The sequence below is a fragment of the Eptatretus burgeri genome, chromosome 10, assembly GCF_056783735.1.
Source record: "Eptatretus burgeri isolate ZD-2024b chromosome 10, Ebu_testis_v1, whole genome shotgun sequence".
In the NCBI taxonomy this organism is placed as follows: Eukaryota; Metazoa; Chordata; class Myxini; order Myxiniformes; family Myxinidae; genus Eptatretus; species Eptatretus burgeri.
Genome location: NC_140970.1, coordinates 53,695,594 through 53,708,415, shown reverse-complemented (window position 1 = coordinate 53,708,415; position 12,822 = coordinate 53,695,594). Strand labels below are relative to the sequence as shown.

Sequence of the window (12,822 nt, the reverse complement as noted above, 5' to 3'; positions counted from 1 at the left end):
CCTGGAGGGAAGAATGGGATTGAAGAGAGCGTGGGAGTTTATTCCAAAGGCGGGGAAAAAGAGGAATAAAAGAGTGAAGGTGAGCAGTGATCCGTGATTTTGGTAGTTTTACCAGAAGCGAGTTGCTGGCAGACCTTGAGCGCCCTGCAGAAATATGGAGGAGACATATTGAAGACAGAGCAAGGGGGGCGAGACCGGAGAGGAGACGGTAGAAGACAGAAAGACCACCGACCTGCCTGCGGTGAGAGAGTGAGAGGCCCAAAGACTCGGCCTCATTGTGGGAGATGCCAATGATCGTTGATGTGATCTTCATATTTTCAAGGTGTGCCTGGTTGAACTGCCAATTAGCAGAGGCACACCATTGAAGTCTTCATTGGTGAACGCATTACTGAAGAATTTGTTGAATGCTTCAGCTTATCTTTGTCAATCACTTCCATTCCATCCCCCAGCTTCAAAGAACCGATGCTTTTCTTTTTGATCTTTACTTTTGAGTTAACATAATGCCAGAAATATTTGAGATTCTGTTTCAAGTTATCGATAAGTTTCTTCTCCTATTCCTCATGAGGGTTCCAAGTTGCATTATGTTGGCTGTCACTCACGTTACGGTAGTATCACTTGCCTCCTCTGCACTCAGAATATATGGATCTGTCCCACGCATGACGCTTGTGGCTAGGGTTCCTCTGGTAGTGTATATTTGGAAGCCTGGTGTTGGCTTAGCGGTGAGGGTGGCTGGCTAAGGATCTCAGAGTCCTGAGTTTGAGCTCCTTAACCATTGAATTAACACCAGGTGGGGTTGACTCAGCCTGTCAACTTTCAGAGGTTGGCAAAATGAGGACCAGTCCGCTGGAAAAGGGGCACAGCATCAGAGGCACATTGGGCTGTGCCCTCTGCCAGTGATGCTACCCGCAGCCGTGTGCTACATATGAAGGAAGAGGAGGAGGAGTGTGTATTTGGGTTTTTTTACAGTCCCTATAGAAAGTCTACACCCCCTTTAAAATTTTTCACCTAATGTTACTTTATAGCCTGGAATTAAATTGCATTAAATCAGACTTTTTCCGCCTTTATTTAGACATCGCAACCCACAACTTCCAAGTGAAAACAAATTCTACCAATTTCAGAAAATTAATTAAAAATACAAAACTAGAATATCTTGGTTGGATAAGTGTCCACCCCCCCCCCCTTTTATAATAGCAATTGTAAATTAGCTCAGGTGTAACCAATCACCTTCAAAATCACACACCAAGTTAATTGGCCTCCACCTGTGTTAAATTGTGATGATTCTGATGATTTCAGAATGAAATCACAGCTCTTCCAGCACGTTTCCTCTGCTGGGTTGTGTGCATTTCACAGCAAAAACTCAACCATGAGAACAAAGAGCTTTCGAAAGACCTCCAGGATACATTTGTGGAAAGGCACAGATCAGGCGATGGGAATAAAAATATTTCCAAGGCCTTGAATATCCCTTGGAGCACAGTCAAAACAATCTTTCGGAAGTGAAAGGCGTATAGTATGGTCCCACCAAGACCCTGCCTTGATCAGGCCATCCCTCCAAACTGGATGACCAAGTAAGGAGACTGATCAGAGAGACCAAGAAGAGGTCAATGGCAACTTTGGAAGAGCGACATGCCTTTATGGCAAAGACTGGTCACTGTGTGCATGTGGCAACAATATCCCAAGCACTCACCAAGTCAGGCCTGTACGGGAGAGTGACAAGAAGGAAGCCATTACTCAAATAAGTCCACCTTGAGTCCCATTTGAGGTATGCAAAAAAACACATTAAAAACTTTTATGGTCTGATGAAACAAAGATGGAACTTTTTGGCCAAAATGCAAAACGTTACATTTGGTGCAAACCCAACACAGCACATCATCCAAAGAGCACCATCTCCACTGTGAAGCATGGTGGTGGCAGCACCATGTCATGGGGATGGTTATCATCAGCAGGGACTGGGGCACACATCAGGATAGAAGGGAAAATGGATGGAGTAAAATATAGAAAAATCCTAGAGGAAACCCTGCTGCCCTCTGCAAGAAACTGAAATTGGGAGGGAAGTTTACCTTTCAGCATGACATCGATCTGAAGCACAGAGCCAAAGGTACACAGGAGTGGCAAAGGAACAAAAAGATAAATGTCCTTGAATAGCCCAGTCAGAGTCCCAACCTAAATCCAATCAAAAATCTATGCCATGACTTGAAGATCGCTGTCCATCAACACTCCCCAAGCAACTTGACTGGGCTTGAACAGTTTTGTACAGAAGAATGGGCAAATATTGCCCAATCAAGGTGTGAAAAGTTGGTAGAGACCTATCCCAAAAACTCAGCTGCAATTGCTGTCAATGGAGCTTAAACCTTGTATTAACTCAGGGGGGTGAACACTGAACACTTATCCAACCAAGATATTCTAGTTTTGGATTTTCAATTAATTTTCTGAAATTTGTAGAAATTGTTTTTCACTTGGAAGTTGTGGGTAACGATGTGTAAATAAAGGTGGAAAGAGTCTCATTTAAAGCAATTTAATTCCAGGCTATAAGGTAACAAAAGGTGAAAATTTTGAAAGGGCGTGTAGACTTTCTGTAGACACTGTAATGCTTTGTAGTGTCCTTCGAAATGAACAAATTAATCAAACACAGTCAGAAGTTGTTCCCACAATTAATGCTTCACCATCCATTGTCTTCCATCAGTCAACTTTATGATTGACTATGAGGCTGGAGAAAACGATTGCACTTTTTGATCACTGGTCATAGCAATCACTTCCTGCATTTTCAAGTTATCTCTTCATCAACTCTGATACAATCAATCCATCTTTTGGGTAGATGGCCTCTCCTTCTCTCTCGTTGTATTTAACAGTGCAAGACCATAGAATGGTAATTTTTTTTAGGCTTCATTCTTTTTAAATCTGCACAAAAACCATTGAAGTTGTCTCCTTAGCTGATATGGCTATGTACGATGGTGAAACATATATGGCTATGTTTCTTAATTTTTGATGCTCCCAAGATTCTCCTCAACAAATTCATTTCTTCCACCAATATCATTCTTTCATTCTCTTTTGTGGTCGAGCATTCCCCAGTCACAGTGATGTAGGACTCGAGTCCATTTTTTTTTGGGGGGGGGGGACTCGGACTTGACTTTTCAGGACTCAGACTTGGTCTGATTCTGGCAAAATTTAGTGGACAGGAAAACTTTTAGTGTGCCGTAGAAATTAAAAAAGTAAAATGGTTGTTTGGAGCATCCTTTCCATACCGTATTCCAACCTTTTAACATGAAACATCTTCTAAATACATTTTGTAAATAACAAGGGATGCCATTTATAGTATCAGGAAGAAAAGTCCCATGGGTATCGGGTCAAAGAGATCATGCGATCATACATGGCGAGCAGATAGTTGTTTTGCAAGTGGTTACACGGCAAACAATTAAACAGAGAAAAACAGTGACAGATGTATATGTGAATCTATATTCAACTGGTGCAATTTCTCAATTTCATACCTAATATCTTATTTATTGCACGTTACATATCGGGTTAGTTTTGCAGGGCCACAGTGTTAGGGTTAGTAATTTATGCACATAAGAATGAAGCCTAATTTATGCACATAATTTATGCACGATAAACATTGATTTATCAGCATTAGGCATAGAGTTAGTTCGTGGTGGGGTTTATGAAAAAATAAAATATACTATATGTATAAAGCTTTGAAATTAATAACTATTGCAATTCAATGACATGGATGGAAACTTAGGGTCATGTAATTCCATGCGCAATTTTAAAACAATTCATATCACGTGTGAAGGGGATTTGTACGAGTACAAAAAGTGATCAGATGTTCCATACAACAAAATAAATAAACGAATTAGAGCATAAACAAGGAGCAAAATTCACGATTTTAAACAAGCTACAGAATCTTCTAAATATGGTCAGAATCGGTTTCCTCAACACAAAGTAACCCAAAAAATGTCTTTTAAAACAATGTTTTTCAAATTTGCTCCCGACAATCTGGAGTTGCTAATCCCTGTGCAAAGTTTACTGTATTTTTTTTGTGATGTAATACTTCAAAGTCAAACATCTTTATTTAAACTCACAGAGAGATGAAAGCTAACATGCAAGATCACATTTATCTCCTCCTGCCAAAAATATAATAATTTGTCCGTTTCGTGTTTGATCTGCAGATGTTTTTTTTATCATTTTCTTTTAAAGTGGGACGTAATATTGGTCAACTTGCTTAAAAGTTTGCAATGTTTTGTTTTTAAACCCTTGAAAGCACAGAAATGTCTTTTTTTTAATTAAATATAAAATATATGTAAATATAAAAGTCTCCCATCTCTCCTCTTGCCAAAAATATAACGTTTGTTGATGATAAAGCACTTATAATGATGTTGATTTTTTTTTTGTTAAAATACAACCTAATTTCTCTTTTATTCCTCATTAAACTTTCATTTTTTTTATTCAACATTTAACCTCGAGATTTGTAGTTTCCATGTACATTTAATTTCTACATGTCAACATCATCCATAGACAAGCGTTTAATTAAGTTAGTTAATCGATTTTATAAAAGGTCGACCAAGGCTTTATACTTTAATCGAGGCGTCGGGAATCATACTCCAACTATTAAAAAAAAATTCGTTATTTATTATTAAGTAGGTTTTTGAGAAAACGACAGCACGAGGGCCAAAATATGAAATAAAATCTTGATGCAAGTAACAAGTTACACTGTTAGTCGGTTTTGATATATTGTCTTCATTTACATAAGCCCAAATAAATTTGCTTCTTTTTTTTTTTTTGCCACTTTGCAATACACTTTCAGCACAGGACTCGGACTCGGACAGCTTGGACTCGGACTCGCACCAGGTGGACTCAATTACAACACTGCCCGGTAGTTAATGACACCAGACTGAATCTGACTAACTGTCGGTACAGCTCGAAGGGTGTTGAGCCAAGGTTGGTCCAACATCTTTGGCCACCTGGGTTCAGATAAATGTAACAATAGAACTGGAATCACGAATGCCTCGTACAGTCTGATTTTGGTGAACTTTGACATCGACTTTGCTTTGAAGATATTAGTTATTTCCCTAAATGTTGCTGAGGCTCACCCAATTATTTATTTGACAACTGATTTGCTTGAATCATCCTCGGTCACTGTCACTCCTAGGTACATAAAACCTTGTACTCATGCTAGTTATTGATTTCCCAGCTTGATTTTCAGCTCTTCTTGATGTTTCCCTATTGTTAATGTTTTTAGGCGTTTATGCCGAGTCAGACTCTTCTGCTAATGCTAAATATACTTGCCCAGTGATCTCGAATCATTTAATGATTCGGTTATCAGATTTCTGTCATTTGCAAACCTTCAATTATTGATTACCTGACTATTGATGAACACGTGTGCTTTTCTTGTTTCCAAAGCTTTTTGCATCATACCTTCTAGGATCAGGTTGTGCTTTTCAGAACAGGTAAAATGGTAGATTGCATCACTCTCTTCCTCCGACTGTAGTTTTGAACCACTGAGTTAGTTTACGTCACACTCTTGCATATCTAACATTTAATATTCTTCCATGTCTAACAATATGTAATTTAGTAGTAAATTTGCTGCACAAATTCTCCGTCTTCTTGAACGGTTTATATGGGTATTATTTCATTGAGAGGCATTTTCAATCTTCTCACATTGGCCATTCAGCCATTTCTCTCCGCAGTCTTGAGTCTTCTGTTTAATTAATTTCCTGCGTTAATCTGTTGGAATCTTTTATTTTATCTTTGACGTCATTTATTAATGATAAGATATTTGCTCTGGTAACTTGAGGGTCAACATTTTCTTTGTTATCCAAGGAGTTTTTCTTTTGTTTCTTAATGCCTGCACATCTTTTCAATGACATCACAAGCTCTTCTTGGCCAAATAGTACATTGAATATTCCTCCTTCAGTGATCTTTGACTTTTCTCCGATTTATATTTTTGAACTTATCAATGTCAAATCTTTTCATTTGTGTTTCTTTTGGTATCGATTTTAACTTAACTGAACTCGTCTTACTCCAGCACTTACTAATTCGTGACAAAATCACCGTGAAGTTATAATCCTCTTCGACGTTTATTTACTACTCGCAAATACAACCCGTCGCTTCGCTGACGGTGGTGTGAAGGGGAGGGGTGAAGAAAGAGAAAGGGAGAGAGAGGGGGGAGGGGAGGCAGAGATGACGGAGGGAAGGGAGAAGCTGTGAGAGGAGAGAGGGAGGGGAAGTGAGGAGTGGGTGAGGAAGGGGAAGCTCAGAAGGGGTGTGGATATGGGAGAGCAACACCTCACAAAACGTTGAGGGGTGCGAGCCAGAGAGACACACACACAGAGACAGTGAGAGAGCGATAGAGGTGGGGGAGGAGAGTGCTGCATTTTATTCGGAGGGGGAGGGAGGAGGGGACAGAGAGAGAAAGTGTGGGGGGGGGAGGGGAAAAAGTAGATAGGCGAGGGGTGGAGGTTGCAAATAGAGTGATATGTTGTGCTTAGTGACTGAAGACAAATAAATTTGAATAACTCATGTGAGAGCAGCTATACACATGACAACACAACAGAGTTTGTAATGTTAACCACTGGCACATCTGTAAAAACTTTGATATCCCAGTTCCAGAAAATTTGTGGGAAAATGAGCCAAAAGCAATCACTGAAAACATTGAAGTACCGCTCACGTACGACCTAATGATCCCATCGAGCGTGAACATCGAAAAAACAAAGCGTTGTGACCAGATATCATACTTGGGTACAAAAGGGAGAAGAAGGCATTGCTAAGTGAGGTGTTAATACCAGTGATTTTTGACTAAACAATGCAGAAATCAAAAAATGACCAAACACCAAGACCTCAAGAATGAAAGGAAAAGATCCTGGAAGCTGAAGAATGTCAAAGTTGAACCAGTGATAGTTTGAGCTACGGGAATTATGACAAAGAACCTCACAGAGATATTAAAAGCCAACCCTGGGAATATTACTACAAACAAACTACAGTTGGAAGCCGTCCGGGGCTCAGCGACGATCCTGAAGAGAGCCCTCGGCACAAAACTTTGAGAACAGAAAACTTCACAGCTTGATCCATGAATCGTGACCCCTTACTGAAATGAAGGTGGATACTTTGAGTCCACCCTGGGAGGACTCCATTCCACATTCTGGAGCCCACATATGGAGATAACAACCAACAACAACAGCACCACACACACCAGTGCCAAATGCCATTGTGGTAATACAGTTGATACACACACACACACACACACACACACACACACACACACACACACACACACACACACACACAAGTGCAAATGTACACACACATCAAGTAAATAAAAATGACAAACACAAAGATTTACCTTGAAAAAACCGTTCTTTGAAAGAGGATTTAAAGTGGGCAATTAGTGAAATTCAATTCAAAAATGTATAAAGCCACAGAACACAAAATGTTGATCTATTCTCAATGCCTTCACAGCTAAAACAAACATGGCGAACACCTGGTTGGATGGACCTCGTTGTTTTTTTTTTAATATGCATCGATGTCAAAGTGAGAGGTGGATTACAAATGGAGATCACACAAAGCGATCCTTGCACATTTTCAGTGGATAAGACACCTCCCGAGGCACCCACCACATGGCACCGTGGGACCCAACAAAGGTGAAAACATACGTCTAATCGATGTGAGATAGAAAGCAAGTGTACTTATTCCCGAAACAAACAACCAAGCAGCTTTGAGAGCACTCACCAAGTGGCTTAAGCATCCAAGCAAGCACTCCAACGAAACAGCTCCCTTGGCACGCAATTGGCAATCACCGAACCGTCATGTTCAACATACACCTCCCGGAGACGCCCAGAATGTCACATATGTCCGAATTGGACAAACAAACAAACACGTCTCTCGGAGTCGAAACTGCTTGCAAGTTCGATTCTGGAGCTTAAATTTTGTAATTCGTTTTAGTTCAAGAGATACTAGAGATGAACGCACATGCGCAAATGAAATAAAATGAACGCTGATGTCTCCGGGTGTTTATAAGCATTGCAATGTACCCAGCGATTCGTAGCTATAATGAACAGCTTGTTCCAAGTTAAGGTAAGTTTGAGCAGGCCAAAAAACATGGCGGCTTCAGACCCCAGCGAGGTTACCCAGGAAACGCCTTAAGACCCCAACAGCAAGATGGCCGAGGATCGCCTGACGAAGGGTATAATTAAATAAGGCCATTAATTATCTTCAAAAGGGGTGTTTTAATTAACCCAAACATGCAATTTTCACTCTTGTTCTTCCTTGGAGTTTTCTTGGTATGCATGCAAAGTTTTAGGCTGCTAGGCTTTATAGTTTTGGAGTTATGGAGGACGCACGCAGGCATGCACACACACGCACGCACGCACGCACGCACGCACACACACACACACACACACACACACACGCACGCACACACACACATGCACGCACGCACACACGCACGCGCACACAGCCTTTTATTAGTATTTAGACGAGTATAAAAGCCTGTCAAAAATATAAAAACCCGGTTGGAATTATTTTATTCGAAATATTCAGACACTGGAAGATATGATGTTTTGCAGCAAGAAAAAGCGTTCATTTAAAACACTATATGTACAAATATTACTCTATTTTATCTCCTGGGACCTTTCATTTCGAGGGTACAGCCTCATGAGCATGCCAAAGCCTGAAGCCTCGGCCTCGTGTCAGATGTGCTTATATCTTCTTGATATATTCGACATCGCATATATGTAAATGAACACTCGTTTTACTCTGCGCATGTTACGCATCACATGCAGCGAATTTCACCTCTCTGCGCCTTGTATTTATTTATTTATTTATTTATTAAAAATGCTTCTGTACACCGCCATTGAGGCCCGGTTGCAAGTCACCATCAACATTTCCAAAAGAAGAGATGCAATTACTCTTTAATGGAAAATGTTTTTCGAGTTTTTTGTTAATCCTGAAAAATAGATCGTAGTGAACACACAATCATGTTAAAAAAAATTGGCCTGTAAAACCCTTCTTAAATCATCCTTTTGAAGGAGGACAGACATCACACAAACAAATACACAAGCACACATTGTGTTTTATTTGGTAGATAATGTAATCTGTCATGTCGTTGTTGCCCCATCCTGTGACTCCCACATTCAGTGCGAGTGATCACCCAACTTGTTTCGACAAAATTTAGCAAATAGCCTTCTCAAGCGAATTTTCTTCTCCATAACCAAGTGAATTACGAATCAACACCGAACAAGGAAAAATGAACTTGTATGGGAGAAAATCTCAACCAAACCGAATTATAATCCAGGGAGAGATCGCCAGAAGCATTGCCACGGATTGCCATCAAAAAGGGGCAGTTTGGAACAGCCACATCCATTTTCACAAGTTGAAGTGCAATTTTGGCTTTCCTCATCGGTAACAAAATGAGACAGGTATTACTGGCCGAAATGAAACATTGCCCAGGTATGCCAGCTCTCTGATGGCACACAATACAAGTTATTATAATCTAGATACATAACTTCTAAAATGTGAAATGCAAATGGAATTGTAAATATGTTTTGTAAGGAAGGGTGTGTAAACAGCCGTAACTTGTTTAGCAAGTTGGGAAGAGGACCAGGTGGGGAGTTAAGTACTATTTTGCACAGCTGGCCCATTTCACCGTATTGCAAAACCATATACAAAATATTTATGCCTTCAGTACTTAGATCTACGATATCAATTTGTCTCCTGAAGTGCAACATCAACAGCATCTTTATACTAATTACTGCATTTAAAATTCCATGTGATTGGATTTAGAGGACCGTGTGAGATTTCGTCACAAAGCCCATCGCCAATCAAAGTGAAACTAAAGATCAGCGAGACAATTATAAAATAAGGGCAACTGATCAGTTTTAAGAGGACAAAACAGTCGTTTAAAAAAAGGGAGAACAATATTAATATTGCATAAAGATCCGGATTCATGCATATGGTACCCTGTCACCCCCTCTCCTAAGCGGAATGTGTGTAATGACCTCCTCCCTCTCCCCCATATAATAGAGAGATGACCCCAACTGGGAAGGGGGTGTTAGGGAGAAAATGACAAGTTACCATTTTGTTGCACTGCATTAGTTAGCAGGTCCACCGTATCCTCACGACTTCTAATGCTGCCAAGAGCCAGGTTTTTGTGGACCAGGCTCGACTCGTCCAGAGAGCCGATGGTGTTATCGAGGAAGTTGAGGCACTCCTCTTCCTCACGAGAGAGGCAGCATATATTGGCCTGGAGGACATACATAGACATCACTATCTTTACCCATTTTCTACTTCACTACCAGAGCAGCCTTTTTTTTTTTTTTAAACCTTTGCTTTAACATCAATTTGCTGAGAAGTATAGTGGGCTATCCAACCTCATCCAAGTCTTGAGAAAAAGGGATTCAAAGTTCAACTTCCCATTTAGAAGCTCGTTCAACTCTTATTGAGCAAAGGCTGGTGTCCGTTTCAAACATGTTGCTTAAAACCACGATTCACGCAAAATGTGTCCAAACACCAAAAGATCCCTTTAGTGCGTCGAATGTAATCCGGCCCTGGCTGTGGGATAGCGCGCATTGTATACCTCTTAGTGACTCAATGGCAATGCTGTTGACCATCCATACACCATGGTCATCATTTTCAAATTTATATTTGTTTCAGTCAAACTTGTGACCTCCACATTGTCACGTATCTGTACAACATCTCCACCTTGTACGTTATAAATTTTCTTGCGCTCCTCTACTCGTACTGTAATTGAAGATTGTGAAATCGAGTGCAGACACGAGAGGCCAGGCCACAGATAATTTTCTTGCATTGCCTGATGTCACGGGTAATGTTTCACATGAAATTAATGCAGAGCGTCGGAGGTGGAGGGACTTGGAAAAGATTTGAGAAACCTCGTCTGCAATAATGATCATTCAGTGCAGATCCTTATTGCAGGAAAAGTAATCTCCAATTCCTTGGCATCAATTTTGCGGAAAATCAGAAATCATTCCGCATGAAGGATGTAGTCATTTCAAAAGAACAGAACACCATAACACTGACTACTTTTAGGCTGATTTGGGTCGCCTTTGGTATGTACGAAGTCATCAAACAGCAACAACACCTCGAGGTGGTAAAATGTCGCTCATCGAGAGCATACTCATCTCAGGGTTGTCCATCCTGAGAATGATGGGAATCAAAATCAATCAAAGGAATGGGATTGAAACCGCAAGCCGTGACTCTTCTCAACCAGGTATTCATCAGAAAGGAAAAGGGAACTCCATAAAAGTCAGTAATATGGCTGTCCGATCTGCTAGCACTCGTTTGTGCACAGTAAAAATGCACAGCATATTGTTTTAAAAAACAACAGGCCACTGTGTGCCGGTACCCTAGCCAAATTCTACATCTCAACCTCTTGATTCTCTTGCCAAAGGGTGCTGCAGGTGGGGGACCTTCAATAATTTGGTACTCCATCTCACCCTCTCGCCCTATTCTCCCAGATGTCACCATTCTCTCCTCCAGTCCCTCCGCTTCCAAACCTTTTCCTCATGTTATTGGATTTATTAACTTCATGTCGTCAGACCGCCCATAACCAGGTGAGGTTGTGCATTTTACTGTTGAACTTTCATGTTATATATTTTCGAGAAATTCTGTTCCAGGTCCCATTCAACGGACATGACACGTAAATGGAATTGTCTTTGGAGCCCCAGACGCAGGACACCCCCAGCGAATGAAACGGATCCACGCAGCCAAGCTGCTGCTTAAACCGATCAGGTATGTTTGTCCTGGTCTACCACCACCACCACCACCACCACCACCAAAAGGTCTCTCCCACGAACATTCCTCCTTTTTACACACTTGACGACGAACCGTTTGGCCCATTTCATGAACACATACAAACGTTTAGAATTGATTTAACGTTTATTGTGACTCAGGACGAGTGAGAGACTCACCTGCATCGCTGGTGTCCCAAGATTGTCAAAGCGCGCTTCCGGCTCCTCCCCTTTCCCTTGGTGGGCGGTCCATCAAGCTCCGCCCACAAACGCACCTGTGCTTTAAATCACCACCTTTAATGAAGACGTACACGGGCAAATATAACACTCAGACTGAAGAGTTAAACGAGATGACGAGGACTAGGCGGGACGTGCAGAACATTTAATGTCGTAACAATAATAATAATAAAAATTATTATTATAATAATTTAAAAAAACAATGATGACGTCATAAAAACGACTATGACGTCATTGTGATGTATTAGGTTTGCGATAAATTATCTGTGCTAATGCCTGGCTTGATTCCCGCAAACAAAATTCAAACAGCTTGCCTCGTTTCGGAGATAATGGAATAAGCGATTTCCATTAGCGGCGATATTATGACGTCAACTTTTTTTTCTAGGAAGAATTTCCAAAATCGGAGATGGTTACTGTCTGCGCGTGGACTTTCTGCATATACATGGCAAGTTTCACGAAGATCCGATGAAAACTCTGGGTTGTGAAACAACAAGGAAGAATTTCCAAAATCGGAGATGGTTACTGTCTGCGCGTGGACTTTCTGCATATACATGGCAAGTTTCACGAAGACCCGATGAAAACTCTGGGTTGTGAAACAAAAAGTCAAAAAATAGGAATGACGTTATAAAAATTGATATGACGTCATAGTGATGTATTATATGTGCGGTAATTCATCTCTGCTAATGCCGTTCGATTCCCGCAAACAGAATTCAAAAAGCTTGCCGAGTTTCGGAGATAATTTTTTAGGCGATTTCCATTCGCGGAGATATTTTGACGTCATAACTTTTTTTTCTAGGAGTAATTTTAAAAATCGGAGATGGTTACTGTCTGCGCAGGGTATTTTTACATGTAT

At 40.8% G+C, this 12,822-nt stretch overlaps 1 protein-coding gene across 1 annotated transcript in view; it reads right to left on the bottom strand.

Annotated features, from left to right (window-relative positions):
- LOC147018595 (uncharacterized) overlaps positions 1-12,062 on the bottom strand; it is a 42,498-nt gene extending 30,436 nt beyond the window's left edge. The window contains exons 1-2 of the mRNA XM_085898399.1: positions 11,913-12,062; positions 10,060-10,228 (exon numbers count right to left, since the gene is read on the bottom strand). Coding sequence (XP_085754525.1) covers positions 10,060-10,228; positions 11,913-11,918 — 175 coding nt within the window. The 5' untranslated portion in view covers positions 11,919-12,062. The remainder of the gene's footprint in view (positions 1-10,059; positions 10,229-11,912) is intronic.
- Between the last annotated feature and the right edge of the window lie 760 nt (positions 12,063-12,822).